Source organism: Lutjanus erythropterus, chromosome 11, assembly GCF_056507025.1.
Source record: "Lutjanus erythropterus isolate fLutEry1 chromosome 11, fLutEry1.hap2, whole genome shotgun sequence".
In the NCBI taxonomy this organism is placed as follows: Eukaryota; Metazoa; Chordata; class Actinopteri; order Lutjaniformes; family Lutjanidae; genus Lutjanus; species Lutjanus erythropterus.
This window is the reverse complement of record NC_139327.1, coordinates 36004399-36028147: the sequence shown is the minus strand read 5'-3', so window position 1 is coordinate 36028147 and position 23749 is coordinate 36004399. Positions and strand designations below refer to the sequence as shown.

Genomic DNA, 23749 nt, shown 5'->3' with positions numbered 1-23749 from the left:
ATGATAACTTGTTGCCTCTGTGGACATTCTGCCTCCATAAAGTCATTACTACCTTCTTTGCTCTCGATCAGCAATAGCCATAATTCCTGCAGCTACGATAGGTCTTTGAACACAACATAACATACTTGCACAGCTGATGAAGCTGTGCAAGTAAAGGAGGTTGCGCTTCAATATTGGGAGTCTGAGTGAATCGTTAAACCCAAAATCCAGAGGACAAAATACCTCCGTTTCACTTAATTATCTAGCCAAATAAATAAGTTTGCATGTGCCGAACATGCAGTGTGACTGTTTATTGTGATGTGAGTCAAATAAATAAGTGAAATGTGAGTATTTTGTCTTCCTTGGCTTGAAGGACAATCTAGTTCATCTGAAGCATACTGAGGCCTTAACTTGTGAAGTATTTTAAGGAGGTTCTGCGTTTGTGTGACATTGTTCTAACCTTGAAACACTCTAAAACATTTCTAAAACTGCCAAAACTGCTCGTAGTTTTGCGGGACCCACTTACACAAGGGCTGAACGACAACAGAACCTTTGCTACCAAACACTTTTACAATCATATGAAAGTGCAGCATCTTCATTTATCGAACAAAAAAGAAAAAAGAAATCTGTGGCTGTTTGTTTATTCAGTTGCTCCTCTGCAACACTAAATATCGGTGTCAAGCAGACTGAATTTGGGTGGTTTACTTGAGAAGATGAGAACTATTCCAGTAAACATTTCTGCAAACTCCAACAGTTTGAAATTTTGCTACATCCTTTGTTAGATTCTCCACACTTTTACCACCAAGATGACAGTATGAAAGCTTTGTTTGTGCTGCTTCAGGGACCAATGAATCACTTGTAAATCATTCAGCTGCTCTAAAATATCTCATTCAATAGAGAGTGTTTTCTCCTTTTATCTTCACTGATCATACAAGGAATTATGAAACTTAGAATTCAGCTCTACCAACCCCTGCGATTCATTTTGCTGATTGAATTTCTCTTAAAAGAAAATAATAAATGAGCAGCCGTGCAACCCCTATTGTATCTGTGAACACAAACATAAGGTTTTGGATATTTTTAAACAAGCCCTGTTGAGAGGAAATATATTCCCAAAGAGGTGTCACAGGTCGCTGTGGCCAACAAGAGGAAAATCCAGAGAAGAAGAAGAGAAGGAGGAAGGGAAAATGAAGGCAGGAGTCCTATCTGGTGCAGCCAGGGGAGGGTGGGGGGGGACGACAGGATGTGGGTCTTCAGTCATTTAATGAACCAGGTAATTCATTGGTCAACGTGTGCCAGCGCTCAATTTTCTTGTCCTTATTTTTGAGGCAATCAAACCAGTGTTTGAGCCTCTCTCCATTTGCATTGATACCCAGAGATACACCACCTGAAAGAAGGCACAAAGAGAGGATGAGTCATCCGCTGAGCGCCCAGCAAAATGTGTAGGAGATTTACAATGTGACACATTATAAAAGAGTGAAAGGATAACAGCAGATAATTGCAGTGCCTTAGCAACAGAACAAAACAGCTGAAAACAGGTATGGCATCAGAGGTGTTGTGATCGACGGCACCTTTTTAATGAGACAGCCTGTGTAAAGAGTTTATAAGTTGTGACTAATGATTTATTAATGGTTAATAAATCATTTATAGTGACAAAACAACCTCCCTTCAAGCTCCATTTAGTAGCTGTTCTGCAGGTATCAATCATATCAGAACAGCTACTAAATGGTGCTTTAGCAGTGGTGGAAAGTATCATATTACAACAACAAAGACAAGCTATTTAATGTTCAAACTGATAAACTTGATTGATTTTAGTAAAAATACTTTCATTCTAAATTTAAATCCTGCAACAGGTTCCACTCCTGTGATACATCACTTTTTCTTCCAACAACACTCAGTAAGTGTTTGGTTACTGAGGAATTTCTTGATATATGACTTCAGCTGCTCAACAGTCTGGGGTCTCTGTTGTCGTATTTTTGGCTTCTTAATGCACCACACATTTTCAACAGGAGACAGGTCTGGACAGCAGGCAGGTCATTCGAGTACCTGAACTCTTTTACGACGAAGCCACGCTGTAGTAATGTGTGCAAAATGTGTCTTGGCATTGTCGTCACCGAAAAAGATGCCGTTATCTCATGTTGAGATCTAACTTTCTCGCAGGTTTGTGTAGAGAAACGTTGTTCTTAAACTGTTGGAATATTTGCCCATGCAGTGGTGAACCTCACCCCATCTGTGCTTTTGAATGTGAACGTGGTTCCATTAGTACCCAATCATGATACTTTCACAACGTGTTGCAGGCATCAAATTCAGAATAGCAGCAGGGTAGCAGCATACATGCAACCTTGCTGTAAGTTATATAAATAAATAAAAATAAATTGATATAAATAAAGAAAAATAAATTGCCTTGTAGACTTATACATCATCTGAAAGCTGGGAACCTGAAAATTAGTCTGAGATGCAGCTCAGAACTCTGTGCCATTTCAGCTTGATCTTCAGAGTGGGTCACTAAGGGATGAGAGCTTGAAATTTGTTCAACTACTTAAGGCAAAACAGCCCCAAGAGATCCTAAGAGACCATTGGTGCTCAAACCTTTTCCCCTGGGGGGAGACTTATGCTTTCTCCAAGAAGTTAACCTAATAGCACAGTACACTGAGTTGAAGAAAGAGTGAAAGCTGCTGCTCAGTAGCAAACTCTTGTTCAGAAAGAAAATGTTTTCTGGTTTTCCCTTTGATGTTGTCTGGTTGCTTTGCCACAACTCTCTGTAATTTATGGGGTTCCCTGATAGACAGACAGCTGTAGTTGTTGCTACAATCAACTCCTTACTGCTACTACAGAGTTTCCTTATGGACAGATAGCTTTACATGTTGCTAAAGTAATTCCTAATTGAAGCTACCAAATTTCCTGATAGACAGATAGCTTTACTTGTTGCTGAAGTAACTGCTATATGCTGTGAATTGAAGCCACAGAGTTTCCTGATGGACAGATAGCTTTATTTGTTGCTAGAGTAACCACTACATGCTGCAAACGGAAGCTACAGAGTTTCCTGATGGACAGATAGCTTTACTTGTGCTGAAGTAAAGGCTACTAACTGCTGCTATATGAAGCTTCAGAGTTTTGTGATGGACAGATAGCTTTACTTGTTGCAAAAGTAACAACGAACTTCTGCTAACTGGAGCTCCCATTAGCTAGTCTGTTCAGCTAGTACTCCAGCTAGCAGTCCCTCCAGATGATGAAAGATGGTTTCTATCATTTAAGGTATTTTTTTATCATGATGATGTTTGTTTGAGTGTTCATTTTTCTGATCAATTTTGTCTTAAATTAGCCATTTGATGGTATAAAGAGGAGGTTTGACATCATGATTGACAGCTGAGGTCTGCTGATGATTGAATGGGCCATCTGTGTGGGTGGGAACTCGATAGCACGGTTCCAACCTTGATTACTACTGCAGACTCAATCTCCAAATGACGCCACCAGCACAAGATGGCAGCACTTGTATCCAGGATATTTTGGCTTCATTTTTGTACAGTGGGAGGAAGTGGAAGTGTTGTGTCCATCTTTATATACAATCAATGGCCAGGACTGGGAGCTCGGAGCACCGTGGGAGTATTTGATTGTCAAAAAATATTTGGCAAACAGTGTGGCTAATCAACATTGTCAGGAAATGACTCAGAAATATCATGAAAATGCCAAAGTACATTGGAGTGTGGCTTTAAACAGACATGAGTACGTGATGGCAGGCCAGTTAGTTCCCAGCATGGCTCGGTGCTTGTTTGTTTCCCAGCCACATGCCTCAGAGAGGGCCAGGCAGATGGCCGACTCAGCTGGACAGGAGGCCAGTGGTGCTGCTGATGCTGATAAATATCAGTCCAAGCTATTTAAGCTCGTCCCAAGCTGTCGTCACCTCTGATGAAAGCAGAGCTGCCCTGAGCTGCACGCTTCACCTGTGCTTACCTATGAAGTCGTTGGACTTTCCGATGTCATAGTCCCACACGGTCACCTCCAAGGTCTTCTTGGTGAGGTCTGCATATTTTATGTCGTAACAGAACTCCTACAGAAAACAGAACAGTTAGAAAATAAGAACCCCAGTCGCTCCTTTCTCCAGTACGATCAATTTCAATTACATGTCACGTCTTTTCATATCACACAGTATAAAGCCTTAAATGTGTGTTTAAAGGTCTTGAACATGTTGAATGAGGGTCCATTCTGCTTCATCACCTTCACAATAAAACACCCTCTTGCACAGTGTTGGTTTTGCATAATTATCATTACAAACCTGAATGCAATTGACATTTGTTTCATTTTCTGTTGAAATTGATTCACATAATTCTGAGCGCCTCATTGAGTTTAATTTTTTTGTTAGTGCGCAGGTTGATGTCGCCGCCTTTTCTCTCTCTCACAGCCTGTCCTATTAGTTCAGGACACTTACATTCAGACCCGTTCAGTGCACTCTTACAAATAAGGGTTCTTCTTAAGGGCTGAGGTTCTATCCAGAACTATTTGCTTCTGAAGAACCCTTTCTTCAGAAAAGAGTTACTGATTAGTGGTTCTTTGTAAGACTTTGGTTTATAAAAAGAACTCTTTCCATATTGTAAACCCTTTCTTGAAGAGTTTGAAGAGTGAAATCTTGGAGTAACTTTTTCACCATGGTTTCATTATGCCATAATATAAGTATTCTCCACAGAACCCCATGGGTGGGTTCTAGATAAAACCATTGGAATATAAAAGGGTTCTCAATGGAACCCCCTGGATGGGTTCTGGATGAAACCCTTGGAATATAAATGCGTTCTCAGTAGAACCCCCTGGGTGGATTGTAGATGAAACCCTTGGAACATAAAAAGGTTCTCACTTGAACCCCCTGGGTGGGCCATAGATTAAACCCTTAGAATATAATAGGGTTCTCTGTATAACTGCCTGGGTGGGTTCTGGATGAAACTCTTGGTGTATGAAAAGGTTCTTGCTAAAACTGGGAGGGTTCTTGGTAGTATCCTTAGAAGTTGGGAAGGTTCTGGAGAGGGTTCTGGGTGCCATTGCACCATAGAAGGGTTCTCCTTTAGAACCTCTCATAGGGGGTTCTGGAGATGGCAGATGGTTCTAGATATAACCCTTTATGTTGGTTTCTGAGAGGGTTCCAAGTGGAAACTATATGTAAGGATCTACCAGGAACCTAAAAGGGTTCTCCTATGGGGACAAGCCAAAGAACCCTTTAAGATTCTAGTTAGCACCTTTTTTTCTAAGAGTGTGTGAGTCAGACATAACTTGATTGGAGCACGGAGGAATCAGATATAAAATAGCCATGCAGCTACTTTAACAGAACGTTCTAATCAATAAAACACACTGTTCTCTAAATGAAACAAACATTTTTCTGATATCAATTTGCAGCGTGTGAAGCAGCAGCATTTATTCTGCATTTCAATCTGCGGTTCAATCGAGGCTGCTGCTCCACCTTAATGAAATCAATGCCTTGATACGGAGGACGACCCCATTGCTCGTCTCTGACAGAAAGGCCAGGAGGTGATGGAGGAATATGGAGGCAAAAAATGTCAGAGGAAATGTCAAGCCACTGGCCTGCGTGAGTGTTTGGCCAGGGCCGTCCGCTCGTATACAGCCGGATACTCCTGAGCTGAGCTACCCCGAGTCACGACGTGCTGAGGGGCCCGCTCAGCCTTGAAAACATGTTTGGCATCCTCCTACAAAAACATGGCGGGGTCCTCGGGGTCTTTAACAATGCATTTCTGATTTCAACATTATTTACAATCAGTCATTCTGGTTACAAAAGAGGTGTTCGTCCGTGAGACTGAGCTGTTCTGGCTCAGTTTAGAAAAGAATAAGGGCTGATTGCTGCTCTTGTTTCCTCCACACACTGAATTTATCAAAACAATTTTACAGAACAAAACATGTTCCAAGTTCCATATTTTAAACCGGGTGGAACTGATTCTTGGTTTGGTGTCAGCAAACAATTTCCTATTTACAAATGCAGCAGATACGTACAATCAAATTCCAAAACAGTTCCTGTTGAAGGGCTGAGGTTCTACCCAGAAACATTTGCTTCTCTAAGAACCCCTTTTAGAAGCAAGGGTTTGTCCATGGTTCTTTGTAGGGTTCCAAGGGTTCCAACTCTTGTCAAGAAAGAGTTCTTCAAAGACTGTTGGATTCCTTTGGGAATTTTTTTGTAAGGGGTTCATTAAGGTTTTTGTGTACCATTACATAAAAGGGTTCTCGACAGAACCCCCCAGCCCCCCCCCCCAACACAAGTTTTACACTTTTTATGGTCAAATCACATAATTTACATGAAATTATTTTTGGAGTATTACAGACGTGTAAATGTCAAATACTAGTCAGGATATTCCCAAAATGCCATCAGGAGCCTGAAACATATTTCAAGGCATTAATGTCTCACAATCTCAATCTTTAGCAGGAGACATTGAGCAAAGATTTCCAGTGGACGGGAGAAGATATTGTAAGAGCACAGATAAAGTATCTGTGCCGCCTGAAGACACCTGAAGTATGTGGATAACCTCTGCGACATAAATCTTCCTACATCTATGGACGGGTTCAGTTTTGCTGCTCACTCAAAAAGTCACTTTTGTGATGAATTTAGCAAAACGTGCTGCCTGTTCGATCTGACAGCCGTGCCCTCTCAGAGCGGTTTTTGCAGGTCCTGGGGTCACGGAGGTTGCTCAGTGTATAAAAGCACCCGATAAACACTCAACTCAGGGGAAAAGGAAAATCAGGAAAAAATGAAATTGGAATTGTGGGGTTTTAGCGTGGGTTATACCTCGTTGAACTCTGGATTGAGCGTCTTCTTCTTCACAGCAGTCTTGTGCTTTGACTTTTTGTTCTCGTCCGGCTTCAGATACCTGCAGGAGAGCAGAGCAGAGAGGAAGACTTAATAAATCAGTGCTGACAGGGAGAAAATATTACAAATTATCTTAGTGAATACCTTCATGAAGCTGATGTATTATTTTAAACCCCCCATCAACTATATAAATCCTCACATTCAATGTATAAAAGCATCATTCTGTGCATTTCTGTCCTCTAGAGGGTGCTGTGGTATTGCCTTACATCTACCACACAGCTGCATTACATTACACACTCACACACTACATTACATTAACACATTATCTGACTTTAATAGACTCCACCTGAGCTTTTATTAAAGGCATTTTTTCTTTCCAGTTGTTAATACATAGATCCTGCCGCGTCTTCATGTCTCAAAGCAGCTCTTCTGTGTCCAGATTAATGCCCAATACCTGGTTAGTTTAACAACAAAATCTCATTTTAGTGTCTTTTAATGAGATTACAAAGGGGAAAACACCTCACATCAGAACAATAAAACTCTTCCAAAGTCAGTCGATACTCCCGCTGCATCACAGCACAGTGCAGATCTCCAATATGGAGTTTCTTTAAACCATAAATCATCATTATGAGGTTTTATGAGTTTATTCTGGAAGAGTTTTATAATCTTTAAAGTTTTTACAGGTTTCTTAGGCAGTTCTTATGTTCCTTGAGGGTCAAATGTCAATTATCACCAAGGTTACGGTGTTTAATCTCTATTTCAAAGGACCAGTGTGCAGGATGTAGCTGTAACTGCTAATAATGGTAATGCATTTTTAATTTACTATATCAGTACTTTGTGAGCATTCATTTCCCAATACAGAGGCCAATTCTCCACTCGTGTGCAGCTGCTGGATGGTGGTGAAATGGTGTTGCAGCTTTGATGTAATCTGACAAAGTTCGTTTATGTTTAATTTGATTTATTTTGCTCATTTTGATGTGCATTTTCCGATACCAATTTTGCAAAAACAACTAATCTGCTCTGTGCTCGAGGTTTCAGATTTCTTTGCCGCATATTAAGCAGTGATTGGTTTTCGAATTTCAGATTTAAGGGACATGCACAGACATCGCTCCCTTCAGTAGAAAAATGAACTGGAGCCAAACTTTGCACAGAAACAAGTCAGTATAGTGAAGGTCAGATGCTTTAAGGTACATAAACATGAGGAAAAACACATTTGAGTGGAGGGGATCTTCAATGTATGGTAATTTTACAGGCTGTAATTTACAGAGTTGCTGAAGTTTGAAATATCTTTACTATACTGACAGATGTTTTTAATAGTCTGCTATAAACTACAGCCTTCAAAATGACCATAAAGTTGAATAAACAACTAAGATCGGGTTTTAATTGGGTTTTTACATACCGTGAGTTTGGCTTGGTATATAGGTGCATAGTAATAAACAAATATCTATTAGTTAGGGTGAGGATTTACTGCAGGACAGTTGTACTAGACTGCATTTGCTTTGTTTAGGTGTACCTAAAAAACTGAAATACGCAATATGAGTAAAAGTTGACTTGATTGTGGTTTGTGGAGGTGTTGCTTTTTCACCAAGTGTTGCTAAACAGGCATCACAGCAGCGGTTATCAACTTTCTTTGTAAACTTATGGCTTTCTTCTTCCATAAAAAGGGGAATTTGCTGCATAATTTGACTGTTCTCTCACACAAAAAGGCCCGATTATGTTCACCACACTTCGGTCAAGAGGAACAGGTTGTTATAATGGAGAGCTAAAGAGAACATCAAAAATATATTATGACAAAAAGCAACACTGTTGCCGCAAATAAGACAAGAGGAGAACACTGGAAGAAAATTATTAAATGACTTAGTGCGCTCTTAAAGTCTGCCGTTTATTTCTAACTTGACAACTGCACCAGTTCACCTCAGAATCAAAAATACATCATTTTCCCCTGGCCTGTGGTGCTATTTATCCATCTAGCTGTTTCTGCTGTGAGTCGCAGAGATGTCTGCCTTCTCTACCATATAATGGAACTAAATGGCACTTGGCTTGTGGTGCTGAAAGCAAAATATTTTTGGGGGCTTTTATGCCTTTAATTGATAGGACAGAGAGAGAGTGAGGCAACTGCTTGCAGCAAAGGACTGCAGGTAAGATGATGCAGAGGAGTCACAGCCTCAGTACATGGGCTGCATGCTCCACCACCTGATGCTGGATACTCAAGGTAATCTTTTTCTTTCGGCTATTTAGAGTAACTGGCTCATGATTTCTGAAAAAGACACTGGTTTTCAATTTTTTTAAATGTATTTTTTGGTGCTTTGAGCATCCATTATACTGGAGAGAAGGTGGATATCTCTACAGCTGGTAACTTCAAAACTCCCAACTCACACCAAAAAAAATTAGATGGATAAACATCACCACAAGCCAGGCAAATATATGTATTTTTGATTTTGGTGTGAACTGTACCTTTAAACTTTTTAAAGAATATTTAAACATGATATCTCCAGTCTGACGCTGTCTCATAATTAAGGATAAGTGGAAGTTTTTTGACAAATCAAAGTAAAATAAATGTTACTAATTGAATTTTATCCGTGATAAACAGGATATATTAATCAGTTCTCTAATTGGTGCTCTGAGCTTTAATATCAGAAATGCAAAACTGACTTGGGAGCAAATCAGGGTCAGCCTTAAAAACATCATTCAAAGTGTCTGTGGCTGCTTCATCATTCTGTTAGTGTGAGGATAATCTGCTTTGTAACATTTAAAGTGTCAAAATGACCCGAAGCAAACAGGAAAAAAAACACAGAGTTTCTGCATCACCAACTGAGGTTCCCGTGGCAACATGATGCATATAGTTTGTGCTGCTGTAATTTCATTACACCGCTTCATTTGGTGACATCAGTAATATACCCCAGTGAGCACCAACCGGGATTTAAATATTCATTTCTAGTCTAAAACAAACACGAACTATACAGTCTGTGTGCTGCCAACAAGAAGCTTCCAGGACATTTCAAAGGGAGAAGTCCTTAATGTAAATTAGAGAAATTATTGCGCTTATTGCTGTACCCTATCGAGTATATGCAAGTATTTGCCATATTGGTTTCAGCTCCGACTGCTCTGACTGGGATGTAGTATAAAAAGTGACAAAGACACCAAAGATTTCATCAAGATGCGGTGGTCGGGTTGGACAAACACAGGGCTTTCATTCAGGTCACTGGGGATTGAGAACCATGTGTGACAATTTCTCCTCTGGCTTTCGACTGAATAATTTGGATTTAGTTATTTAGCGACGCTCAGAAGTGACTTTAGCCTTTTATGTGCACATCGTAGAGGATGGAAAATGTTACTGTTGCAAATCCTGGTGAAATACAACCTAAATGTGAAAGTCCAATCCAAGTCTTGAAATAGTTGGTGGAAAAACTTTACCTTTTGAACCAATTCCATGGCCATGTTTTCTTTTCAACTGAGAAAACTCTGACTTAAAAGAGAAATCTATAGTATATTTACTGTAATTTATCATGAAATGACTGTGGTGGTATGTCATCAGATTGAGGAGACGTGCTAAACTGAAATACGCTACAGCCATGGTGTTCTCCTTAACTGTTTATGTTTGCATGTTAATTACAGTTTAAATTAATGTTGAATCTTCGTCAAATGAGTAATTGTGTGTTTATGAGTTGAAAGAAACCACAAATGATCTTTTAGAAGGAGTAGATGTGTATAACAGTTAAATTGAGCAATATGTTAATGGAGTCTCTCAGCGAGGCAGCTGGATTCACGAAATCACAATATCACATGCAGAGTGTTGCTCTGGGTGCATTTGTGTATTTAATGAAGGTGCAGCCAATTTGGACGTTCAACTTTCATAAACGAAGCAAAAGGCAGGTTGGACTTTTATGACACCCTGCACAGTGTAGTGAATGCTGTGCATCACCTCTGGTCATTTGGAAAAGAGCAGTTTTTTGGGGGCAATAATGCTCATTCTGATGTGTTATATTTCAATCCGGTAAGCAATTACAGCGGCTCGTCACACCCCTCTTTACTTCTACGTGTTCACTGGACCCCCACACACTCTTCCATTTCCCAAGGTAACACAGAGACTTAAAGGCAGGGTAAGTGGGTTATTGCTCACAAATGTACCCCTGAGGGACGGAAGGGCTGGAATTGTTGTTGATGAGGATATTACAACGAACCTAATTGTTGTCGTGTAATGGGGCTACTGACCCCCCAGGCAAAACAAGCTCAGGGGGAACGTTGGGATGCAAACAATCCTATTGTGCAACACAATGGATTTAAATGTTATTACAATGTGTAAATTGCTGCAGTTTTACAGCACTGACATCATTATGCTTTTGTTCAGCAGCTGTGCAATGAAACTGAACGCTTATTCCTACACTCTGAGAAATAAGGGTTCCAACGGGGTTCTTCCTGAAGGGCTGAGGTCCTAACCAGAACCATTTGCCTCGGAAGAAGGAAGGGTTTGTCTTTGTAAGACTACAGGTCCCACTGAGAACCTATGAGAACCTAAGTATTTGTACAATGACATAAAAGTGTTCTCAGTAGAACCCCTTGGAATATAAAAGGTTGTCTGTAGAACCCCCTCAGTGGGTTCTTGCTAAAAACCCTTGGTATATAAAAAAGGTTTTCAGTCGCACCCCATGAGTCTGTTTTAGATGAAACTCTTCTAAGATAAAAAACACACATGGGTTCTTTGTAGAACTTCTGAAAGGGGGTTCTGGGTGGAATCTTTCACAGATGTAGGGTTTCCTAGTAACATAAAAAGGCTCTCAGTAGCACCACCTAGTGGGGTTCTAGATAAAACCCTTGGAATATAAAAAAGTTCTCAGTAGTAGGCTATGGGTGGGTTCTAGATAAAACCCACTGAATATAAAAAAAAGGTTCCCAGTAGAACCTGCTGGTTGGGTTCTTGTCGACACCGTTGGAAGGTGGAAAGGTTCTGGAGTGAAACTCCAGAGAAGGTGGAACCATTGCCACCATTGTTAGAACTTTTCATATAGGGTTTCTGGGTGGAAAATTTCACAGGTTCTAGGTACAACTCTTTGTGCTGGGTTTTTGGTAAAACTCTCTGCAGGGGTTCCAATTCTATATACAGTTCTCACAAGAACCCCCAAAAAATCTCCTATGTGGGAGAACCTTTTATGGTTCTAGTTAGCCCCTTTATTTCTAAGAATGTAAGAATATCTGCACCTCTGAGCTTGATGAAATGCATTTGTCATTGGCTGAGGAGCCATTAAAGGGAGCATTTACTCTGTCATTTCTCACGACGTTCTCCAACACCACCGTTCCACTAATGTGTGCCTGCGTTCTGCATCCATATGGCACGTGCATTTTTAGAATAAACCTCATGTAATCGTCACAACAGAGCCATTTACAGTTCAGGTAATGGCTGTGACTTGATGCATCAGGACACGGGCTGATCTGACAGAGTGTACATTTCCTTTATTCCCTCTCACATGAGCTTGTCAGTAAATCTATTATCTGCCTGAGTGTCCTTCAAGCTTCAGGGAGATTTTCTCAACCTCAAACTGTTGGGAAATTGTTGCCAGGCCCTCTCCCCCCGAAAAAAAAAAAAAAGTCGCGCTTTTGTTCTCAGCGGTGTGCACAGCAGAGTTGGAAAATTAATTGCGCTTTCATTGCTCAGCCAGATGAAAGACTTGGGAAATGCTCAGGTGAGATAAATAGGACTCTCCTTCAAATTTCAGCCCTGCGGATGGCCTCTTGTGCTGTGTGCTGTCTTTCATGCTGCTGATAATCACAGGTAGTCTGTCTCTTTTTCTGCTAAAACATCAGCACTGCCAGCTAATCCATTTCAGCACTTCTGCACTGCGTTGTACAGCCACTAAAAATAGACGAGCGTTATTATGACGAGCATCCACTACTGTGAGGGGAAATGTTCGTCGAGAGGAGAGAAAAATCAGTCAACAGGTGGCTTTATGGGAACCCATGTTGGCAGATAAATGTGTTGTACATTCACAAATGCTTTAACATATCTTTGTTTCATGATTTTGGTAGACTTGCTGGGATAGTCTGGATGATTTGAAGTGGGGTTATTTGAGGCACTCATCCATAGTCGGTGTATTACCTACAGTAGATGGCAGGGGACACACTATGAGTTTAGAGAGGCAGCAGGAGTATTTTAGCCACCTAAAAAAAAAAAATCAGTGTCCGTTTAAGTGTATGCTATATTTAGAGTATTTTCACCATGTTACCTTGCCATCAGACACCCTTTTGTGATGAGAGACCACTGTTATATGAGCCAAAAAAATCACCTGGGGGATGTTACTAAATTTGTGTCCAATAAAACACAGCAGTGTTTCTGGGGGCCTCACTGTACCAAAGCACAACTTTATAACTTTATTCACTGATTTGGGTGAAACTGGAGAAAATATTTTCTGGGTTTCCCTCTGATCTCCTCTGGCTGCTCAGCTTCAACTCTCTGTGATTTAATTACAGTTACGAGTTTCCTCAGGGACAGATAGCTTTAGCTAGTTTCTTGCTACAGTAGCTAATCATAACGGTTAGCTGTCAGCTGCCATTAGCAGACAATGGAAATGAGCTCAGCAGCTTCCCACTGAACATGACCGGTCACCAGGATGAACACAACCTCCAAGACTTTTTATGACCCCACGGAAACCATGGTTTACAGAGTTTCCTGATGGAAAGATAGCTTTACTTGTTGCTAAACTAAGTTAGCTAATCGCTATCTGCTGTTAACTCACTTAGCCATGACTCAGCCCTGGGGTGCTCAGTATTTTAACCTGTTCCCTGTCGTTAAACCGGTCAAGCTTTCAGTCTGGGAAGAGTCAGCTCATGTGACCGTGGTCCCTCTTACATCCATGAGTCACTTTAGCTGCAGGGCTGAGGGGGGCGAAACGCGCAGCACTACTGGCTGCTGTAAATGGCAATCAATGCCTGTGACAAGTCCCTCCATAGCTGCTTGTTTGACAGGACGCAATGTGTTTTCTCCAGGATGGCAAAGTCAAGTTGGAAAATATACCGAACAGGAATCGTTGCGCATCCAGTCATAGCAAACAGACATTTTTGACATCAAACCTTTTGACAACTAAATAAGGAAGTGGCTGTTATTCGCACATTAATCAGGAAGATGCTAAAAAAATATATTGACTCATATGTGGTTATAAGAGGCAATATACTAACACGCACTTCTGAACCTAAGATAGTTTAGTTATCTTCTTTAGTCACTGCCTTTTGAAAGGTGATAAAGGAAAATATTTGCTTGGGTGACATGCATGAAATGTCAGATGGCAGTGTGTCACTGCTTCTACGGGGTACAAGTAATGACACAACACGTGAAGTGGCTTTTAAGATGTGGTGGCTGATCCAGGCAACTGGCTTTCAACTGACAAATTTGGGTGTAATTATTTAGTGAAGATCCAAAGCTAGTATTTGCACATTGAAGTGGATGAAAAAAGGCCCAGTTACAAAAACTCCTGGTGCAATATGGTCTAAATCTGGATGCAATTTTTAGAAGGGTTTTGATGTCAAAAACATCTGTTCGCTATGAGCAACGATTCACGCTCATTAAATATTCATACCTTGACTTAGCCATCCTGTGAAAAAATTATCACTTACACGACACATGTAAGTAATAAGTGCTCTGCTAGCCGTTTCATGGGAAATCTAAAGGTTTATTTTTCAAGTGAAAAAGTGTTGGTGATTGTTGGAAAAATGCAAAGACTGACTGAAACAGTTTTGGTGAGTTTTATTTTGTTTCTCCGGAGTTTAAATGAAGTGCGTGTGCAAAGTAAAATGACTTTTTGTCAATGGAGTCTGGTGGGCGCGCTCTTTTTCTTTTTTTTATTTAAGATTCTGGTGCTTGTCGTATATATAACTTTTAATGGTAATGAATTTATGAAATTGACTGTGCACACTGAAAAGTTTAATGATGTCACTGTAAGAAAAGAGCAATCAACTTGGTGAGTACTGTCCTATTATTACAGATGAAGATGGAAGCCAAAATTATGAGCTCCAGTTTGTGTTTGGGTGCTTCTGCGAGTGTCTGCATACTGACGTTTTGACGTAGGGGTCGGAGAAGCCGTTGGCGTCCATGGCAGCGAGGTGAGCACAGCGTATGATGCCCACTACCAGGCAAGACTTCTGGGTGTTGTACTTCAGGGAGATCATGATGCGTCCTCGCTCCTCCAGGGACTTGTCTTCTGTCTTGTTGACCTGCAGAGGACACAAAATGTTATTATTAGAAATAATAACCCGCTTTTGTTACAAAGTTTACCACATGCCGGTACAGAGTGGCTGCCAGCCGCGGTTCCCCCTCGTGCCCAGCATCATTTGCAACTGATTTCTCATTCCTGGCATCATCATCACCTGGGATTTACCCAAAGCTTTAATTTCCAAAAATGCTATTAATCCGTGTAGACAACAGAATCATTACCTGGAAATGTTCTCACTCTGTAAACCATGGATTTAATTCAGTTTTTATATCCCAGGATTTTTTTTTTTGGTCCTGTAAAGCATTTTACGAAGGGTAAGTCGATATTATAAAAAAGTATTCAGCAGCGACAGCACTTCTTGACAGTTGTGTGTCCTGAAAATCAGCCAAACACTGATTGGCTGATTGATGTCATCTCCGTTGTAGATGGCGAGTTAATTGCCTCATCAAAATTAATTTGCCAAGTTCTTTAGAGACAAGATAAACATCTGAACTGACACATGACCCATATGCCAAGAGCAGGCCTGTTCTCTTTCCAAACACCACATCAGGCCCTCTCACTGATGGAATTCAACAAGAGAACCAAACTTTCACATCCTGCCAAATTTATTCAAACAGTTTTGGCTGTTTGGAGGATTTTATATTAAAGGGACAGGTGGTCCACACGCCTCTAGTTTGAAAAATCAGCAGGGGTTCCAGTGTAGGAAACTTAAAGATGCACTGCTGCGGACAGGGTCAGGAGCAAAATCGCATTTCAGCCACCTAAAAAAAAAGTCTGACTGAAAAAACATAAATCTCCTTTCTTTTCATACAACAGAATATTTCAATTTAAGATATTCTACAAAATTACTGCCACTAAAAAACAACTTAAGGTGTTTAACATCAATCATCCCCAAGTAGATTCTGTAATGAGGAAGAGGAAGACCAGATTCATTTGTTTTTTTATCGTAAGTTTCTGGATCAACATCCAAAATGGGCTCAGGCCACTTGACATTCACTTTAAATTTAGACTTTGATCCCCAGATAATAAACAGAATTATTGTGTTTGGTAAAATATTTATATGTAAAGCTCAATCTCAGACTAATCAGAATCTAAGTTGTCTAAAAAACACGCTGTGAAGTCAATTTCTTTTGGAAAAAGTATTGTTATGAATATTATGTGTCTTATTTGCCTGTATTAGTTAAATAAACTTTTAAAAAAATCAATATCAGTTTAAGTGTATGCTTTAGTGAGAATATTTTTAGTGCTTTACTTTACCATCGGACAGCCTATTCCAATGGGAAACTGCCATTATATAAGCCAAATATTGCTCTCTCCAAACCAACCAAACTCCATTGGTAAAATCAGTTGGTTTATCTCGCAGAACACTGAAGTTGTTGGTCTACCTCTGCCTGAATCTGGTAGCTTGTTCAAGTTATTGTGTTACTTCAGTGTTTTAAAGGGTTACTTCAGATTCATTGAAGTCACACAATAACAAAAACAAACTAAAAGATCGAGGCAACAGTAGACCAACAACTGCTGTGCTCTGCAGGGTAAAATTACCAATTTTTGCTATGGAGTTCGGTTGGTCAAATTTGATTTTTATACAGGCAGTTTCCTGTTGGAAAAGGCTGTCTGATGGCAAGGTAAAACAATGAAAATATGCTAAATCTAGTGTATACTTAAACTGGTATTGATTTTTTGGGGAGGCTACATGTTTTTGCTGCTGATCATATCTACAGCAGCACCTCATACAATCTCATGTAACCCCACTTCAAACAATCCAAACTATTTATTTAAACATGACATGACATGACCAAGGCTCAATTTAAGGCAGATTTTTGTCCTTATTCTGAAACTGTCAGCTTCTCTGATATGATGCTGCAACTGCATCACTCATGTCAGCTAACCTCTACCACTGTCACTCCATCTCAGTCCATAGACGGCACGTTACTTTGTCGAGTTAAACCAAGATAAGACCGAAAACTTGATAAAGTCAGTCCGGGCAACTTGGAAAAACATGATAAGACGCCTCATAAATAAAAATAACACAGCTAAACTAAATAACACTTTTACCACAGCCTGGACATTGAAACAACAACACGTTATGCAGCAAAACCAGGACATCAAGAGAACACAGGCTGTGTTCTCACTGGGAGGTCCACTTCCTCACTAAGTGCACCAGCTTTTCTGAAATGAGAGAAAAATTCCTTCACATAAGCAGCGTTAACACTGCATTACAAATCACATCGTCCCAGGAGCGATGATCCAGTACATGCTCTGAATTTCTTAGATAGGGGAGAGTGGGGTAAGTTTGGTTTGTGGGTAAGTTGACCAGCCTGCTGTTTCCAGGGAACTGTGCACATTTGTTGTCATGTGACCATAAACTCATCATCTGGCTGTGATAAGTAGATTTCAGGTATAATAACTGTTAAGTCAAAGCAAATGTATTCTGGTCTAAAAAATTACGGTTATGTATAAAACCATGTTAATCATTTAGCCAAAGATTAGCCTGAATGGCAAAGCTAGGTATTTTTTAGTAATACCAATGCTTGATTTGAAGGGCTGCTGAGGCTACAATAAATGTGCCAAAAATATCAAAAGTTTTAAAACATGTCTGTTGTGTTTTCTTGTTCCATGACCAACTTTAGGTCGATAAGATTGCAAGCAGATGCCATAACTAAAATTTCAAGTGAAATACAGAATCCAGTAAATGCAGGTGCCTTACATAATAAAAAACAGTAGGTACACACTGCATAGTACAAAATACAATATGAAATACACAATAACCACCTTATAAAGTCACCAGGTTGCCAGTGCAGGTGTCTTACATAATAAAAACAGGAAGCACACTCTGCACAGTGCAAGTACAATATGAAATGCACAGTCACTACATTTTTAAAATGTCCCAGTTACCAGTACTGATGCCTTACATAATAAAAAACAGGACGTTCACACTGGACAGTTGTTTTGTCTCACACTGTGCCACAGCAACAACATACAATAATGTGTGCATTAACATAGTATTGAAGCAAAAAAGTAACACAAAAGTTACTTTTATAATGCAGTAACTCAGTTAGTAATCCAGTTACTGTAAATAGTAATCATAACTAGTTACTAATTTCCCCAACTGTCCCAACACTGGGCTCAAACTTTTTGAGTCAGCTGAGAAGTCCGACTCCAGCTGACTTTTAAATGTTTTCATCTGACACATTTTAAAACGAGAACCCTGTAAAAGGGTCTGAATTATGTAAAGTTACTTAGTGTTAATGCTAAAAGACTGAAGCTAAAGCTGCATCCTGGCAAACATTGGTAGGATGGTGAAATATGACACATATACAATAGATGACAGTAATACAAACATTACAGGCAGAAAATGAAGCGCGGGGATTAAGGCAGCGGTCCATGAGACGGTCACTCAGCCAGACCAGTCGGACTGTGATCGCCTCAGGAAGGGCCTCTTTAAACCCCCCACATGAAGAAATTAAATGTAACCCCTGGGAATAGTTTAATCCACTTCTCGCATGTTTGCTCTTGTGTTTTAAGTTTGTGAAGTACTACAAAAAAGACAAATACAGTCTGAATACGTATTGTGTCCCCCAGTTTGTTTGTTTTGTATTATTTGTTCTTGTTTTCTTTTGTTTCTCACTTTTTTGTTGTTTGTCTTACTTACATAAGACCTTCTGGCTGTCTAGGCATCTCTATATAACTGTCTCCTCTTCTTTTGTATGGACATTATTGCACGTTAAATAAAAATTAAAAAAAAGACAACAAAAAAGACACTGATGCCAGAGGCCTTCAATCACTCGTCTTAGAGCCCCATGCACACAACTTCAACATGTAGAGAAATGCAATGCTTGACAGGCTTGCAGTGCTTAAGCTGCATGAAATTGCATGTTATTTCAAAAATACAGCTTACTGTACGACTGATCAGCTGATTGGTTGCGTGGTTAAATTATTGAAAAGCGGCTCCTTCATCGCTATTTTGAAGATCTTCAAGAATTCAGCCTCCAGCCTTGACGCCCTGCAGGCCCATTATATCTGCCCGAGACCAACCATCCGATCAACCATCAATCAACTGAGCCGGTTCTTCCTTAATGGTTAGTGGTGAAGTATCACTTACCAGACATCATACTCTTATCACATCAGTGTGAATGTCTTTTTTGCAGCTTCTTTCAGTGTCCTACAGAGCACTTCAAGCCCTCCAGAGAGAAAAACACATACTTGAGCGTCTGACTCTCTACAGAAAAACATCCCAGGTCCCCCAAAGAGCTATCTGAGCTTTGTTTTTGCCACCGCTATGACCAATGACTTAGAAAATGCAATTTACCAGGAACAGTCCCGCAGCTGCTGATTGCGAGAATGCGCGCTGGGCTTTCCCCTACATCAGCAATTATTTTAAATCACACATACAGTGTAAGACCATCCATATCAGCAGAGCAAATGCACACAGGCTTAGCAACTTCAAGCTTATCAAGAGCTACTTTAAAGAGCACTGACCAGTGGAAATGTGGGCACTGGGACTGTGAGTTCTTTCAATTTGGTTTGTGCCGTTTCAAATTGATATTCATTAGTTTTTTTTCTGTCTCATTCAGCTCTTTATGACAAAGTGCCAATTACTTTATGCTCAGGCTAAGCTATGAAGTTAAATGAAGTAGGAAAAGTAGTTTAAATTACTTTGTTTCTTTGTAGTTTTGTAGTATTTTAATACACAACTGATGAATCCTTCCACTGTATGTCAAAGCCTGGTGTAAACCTTCTGCAAAGCAACTCGTTGATTTCTGAAATACCATTTTGAACATTTGACATTGGTATTATGGCCATCGCCATCTTGGCTTTGTTTTTTTGCAGCCAGACATGAAGTATTTGGATGAGAGGGTGGAGCCTGAGAGGACGCGCATTGCAACGCCTCCCTTCGGTCCCACCAGGAAGTTGCAACAGTTAATGCAAATTCAGGTGATCCCGGTGGATTCTGCACAACCTTGCAATTTTGGAAAATCACTTTTCAAGTTTTCTGCAAATTTCACAGATAATTGTAATTTCCGGTGAGTTCCAGCAGTCATAGCACGCTAGAATCATACATGTATGTCTCAATGAACCAACACAATGATTTATAATTTACTATTTTTTTTTTTATTTTGTAACAAATACTGAAGAGATTTATCACAGTTACTGACATTTACCAATGCTCTGTGCACTTATATTTTTTTAAATAATAATTTTGTGCTGTTTTGAGTTTGAGCTTGAGTTTTTTTTATTTACTTCTAAACATTTGTTGCATCTGGAATTGACTTTTTTAAATTTGCTCTCTTAAAAGGAAATTAAGGGAAAATATAAGAGACAATTTAAGAGAATGGTGCTGATGAGGCCCACTGTTACAGTACCAGACATGTTAAACTTTCTGCTTTTTGTAGCTTGTTGAAACATCACCAAGGAACCACATGAACAGATACACAAATGGACAGCTATGATTTGGCCTTCTGAAAGCTGCCACTTCAAATAATCATCATCAGTGATCATCAAAAGCTTCAAGCAGTGGTCTTTGAGACAACCATGTGGCTTTGCACATTTGCAGTGTAACACCGACGCCCAAAAACATCCTCGATATCCGGAAGCAGTGTAGAAATAACAAAATGAAGGAGATAAACAGGCAGACAGAAGAAGTCTCTGCAGACACAGACTTCTGTCTCGTACTGTGTGCCGGAGACGGTGCTCGACAATCTGTCCAACGGTGTCCACAGCAGGATACTAATCAGATACCACCGGGGATCTGACTCTCTCTACATGAATCGCAGATGACTTTTACAAGATGTCTCACTGGACTTGTGGACTCTGCATCCATTTCATCTGGCACGCTAACAACACGCGTTACTGTCAAATCCATTTAGTTCCGTCTCTCCTTCTCCTGTTTACCCGCGTTTAGGACATCCTACTCTTGTCTTTGCCTTTCTGTCTCCTTTAACAAGATGCACTTTGGGAAGCCTGTGACAAACCGGGAGGCTGACAGGAATACAAGAGTATCGAGACAGAAAGCGAGGGAGGAAGTGCAAACCTCAGACGGCCTGGATGGTATCAAGGTCGGCATACCTGACAAGTGCAGACATCTTTACAGCACTCAGTGTCTTCTTTTCTGCCTCACACAAAGACTTTAGTCTGGCTAGCATTACTCCTCTAACAAATTATATTTTAAGCTGGCAAATAAACAAGATACACCAACAAACAGACACACTTAACTCTCACAGACACAACTGATTTCCATGTGACATTATTAAAGGTGCAATATGTAAGAATTTTCATTTAAAACATTCAAATATTGATTAACGTTAATAGAGTGAGAAGAAATAACTGTTATGACGTTATATCAGAGACATTTATGTGTTGTGTTGCTGAGCTATCATACTTAAGTTAGCATGCTATTCAGCTAGCCTAGCCATCGTGTCTTGTAACACCACTTTGTACCTCAAGAGGCAGTAGTTGGATAGTATTGCTACGTAATTTCAGCTGGGAGAAGTGTGCTAGCGGTGACTTTGCTTCAACGAACAAGCTCAAATAAACAAAATAAACTCACAAAATGCCAAGAAAAGAATTATTCTTGCAACCTTTTCTTTATTAAGCAGAAAACCACAACCACACCCCTTCTGAATGATAGTTTCTCTCTTTTAGCAAACTAAGACTAATTTAATTGCCTTGTTGCTCATTTTTAAAACTCAACAGAAACAAAGTAAAACTCACAAAAACTGTCTTGGTTAGTCTCTCCACCTCTCCAACAATGATCAACTGAGGTTAATGTAAAAATATTCTGTCTAGGTTTCCTGCTGGCGATGCCCGAATTCCCTCTTGGTCCTCTCCTGCTTCAAGTCTCTCCTGTCCTTGCCTGCAGGCATGTGCACAGATAGGCCCCAGGTGGTGCTCGAGCACCTGCCCTTTTGGGCTCTGCCTACATAAATATTATTTTTGCCAGGCCTTTCTAAAATTTCTTCTCCTAATTTTCTATTTTAGTTTTTAAATTTGACCCTTGACAACAATTCTCAATTAAAAGCGTGTTTTTCAGTTCTAATTATGCTAGACTGCACAAGGCGCTGCCCCTCTCTTTGACTTCTGTCCCAGTCACAACAGTGATCACACATAAATCCAGCATCCTGCAGAGTATTAAACATCTGCATGAGTGTACCAAAAGTAGTGCAGCGAATCAGCTTCCTTGAATGGACTACTGGCAGCTACAGGCGTGGAAATGACTCGTCTCGAACAAACAATGGCGGCTCCTGAGGAGGTTAGCGTAGATAATGTGATAGCATCAGTTATTTCAGAACTGGAGAGTACTTCTTCACTGTGCCTGCCCTTTTCCAAACCTTTTCCTGCATGCCTGCCACATTTTTGTCGTCCCCAGAGTCACAGTTCTAGCTGGAGCTGCTGTGCTTGTACTGTTCAGTTGGGCGAAATCTGCCCCCGCAAATGGGCTTTTTATGTCGTATCTGACGTATAGACTAGACATGGACAGAACAGATCTCCTACATTTTTTTGGTTACCGGGGTGATGAGTCTCCATCTAAATTTAAAAAAAAATGCATTAATGACAACACCAGGGCCTTTCTGAAAAGTTTTGAGATTTTCATCTAGAAGCGTCTGTAGCAGCCACACAAAAAAGTCGGAGCGCTCTCAAAAAAGAATTGGTAACAATTGAAAAAAGACTCTGGCACTCAGAAAAAAAAAAAATACATGGACAAAAGCCCTTAACGGTTACTTTGGTATGCTGTCCCCTACTTTTTGGAGTGTGAATTCGACAAATGGCCAATTCTCACATATGGCATCAATAAAAAAACACTCAAATTGCCTTTGACTGCATGGCCTCTGCTCTCCTTCCCTGCCTCTGTGAGCCTCCTCTTCCTCTCTCCATCAATCTGCACAAACATAAAATCAACTTACATAAACAAACACAGTGCTGTGCAGCAGTGTTTGCTTAACATTTTCCAGCTAATTGTACCATTGCCTTGGGGAAAACTCAATTAAGATTGGCTGGAGGATGTCCATTAATTGGATTTAAGGCACAGTATAACCGGACACCTCCGACGTGACTGTCTGAACATCATTCTAAGTGGATGTAGCTGCAGAGCTAAATAATCGACTGAGATATACATCGCTCGCTCTCTGCCTGACTCATTGTTTTCTGAACTCGAAGCACAAAGGCAGCAACACAACACAATAATATTCACAGTGTATTGACTGGGTTCCAGGTATTAGTCCCTCGAGGGTTACCAGGGAAACAATGATATTACCTGGAAAAAGGTCAGGTAATATCTCAGGATGAAGGGGCTTTTTCCTTTGACTAGTCCTGCGCCAATAATTCTCATCTCTTAACTTACAATTTGAAGTAGAAATCTTAATTACCTGCCACAAGTGTTTCCCTCTTTGTGTCTCGCCTCCGTATTAAAGCCCAACAGTACAATGAGAAATCCAGACATGCTTAGAGGAGCACAGGCCTTTTTTTTCTGTGCCACATGTCATTAGTAAAGCTCTTTGTAACAATGCGTGGGCAGCTCAGGATATGAGGCTGTAAATGTGTGTAACAGGAAGCCGGGCCAAAACGCATCTCCTGCCAATGTCCTGGTAGGATCCCTCAGATCAACACCTCTCAGAGAGCAGCGGGGCGCTGACTATTGTGCTGATGCAAGAGAAGAGGCCACGGCTTACAGGGCGCTGGCATTCAGTTTGAACATGCAACATATTCCTGGTTTAAAATCTGAGGGGCAATATTAAAGCTTCTACAAGGAACTTTCAATTTGTGTTGATTCAGGAGGCCCCTG

General features: G+C 40.4%; 1 protein-coding gene across 1 annotated transcript in view; it reads right to left on the bottom strand.

Moving 5' to 3' along the window:
• Positions 1-838: 838 nt before the first annotated feature.
• The window catches only part of doc2b (double C2-like domains, beta), a 103571-nt gene continuing 80660 nt past the window's right edge, over positions 839-23749 (bottom strand). The window contains exons 6-9 of the mRNA XM_084730664.1: positions 14814-14971; positions 6752-6833; positions 3928-4024; positions 839-1363 (exon numbers count right to left, since the gene is read on the bottom strand). Of these exons, the coding sequence (XP_084586790.1) occupies positions 1230-1363; positions 3928-4024; positions 6752-6833; positions 14814-14971 (471 nt within the window). The 3' untranslated portion in view covers positions 839-1229. The remainder of the gene's footprint in view (positions 1364-3927; positions 4025-6751; positions 6834-14813; positions 14972-23749) is intronic.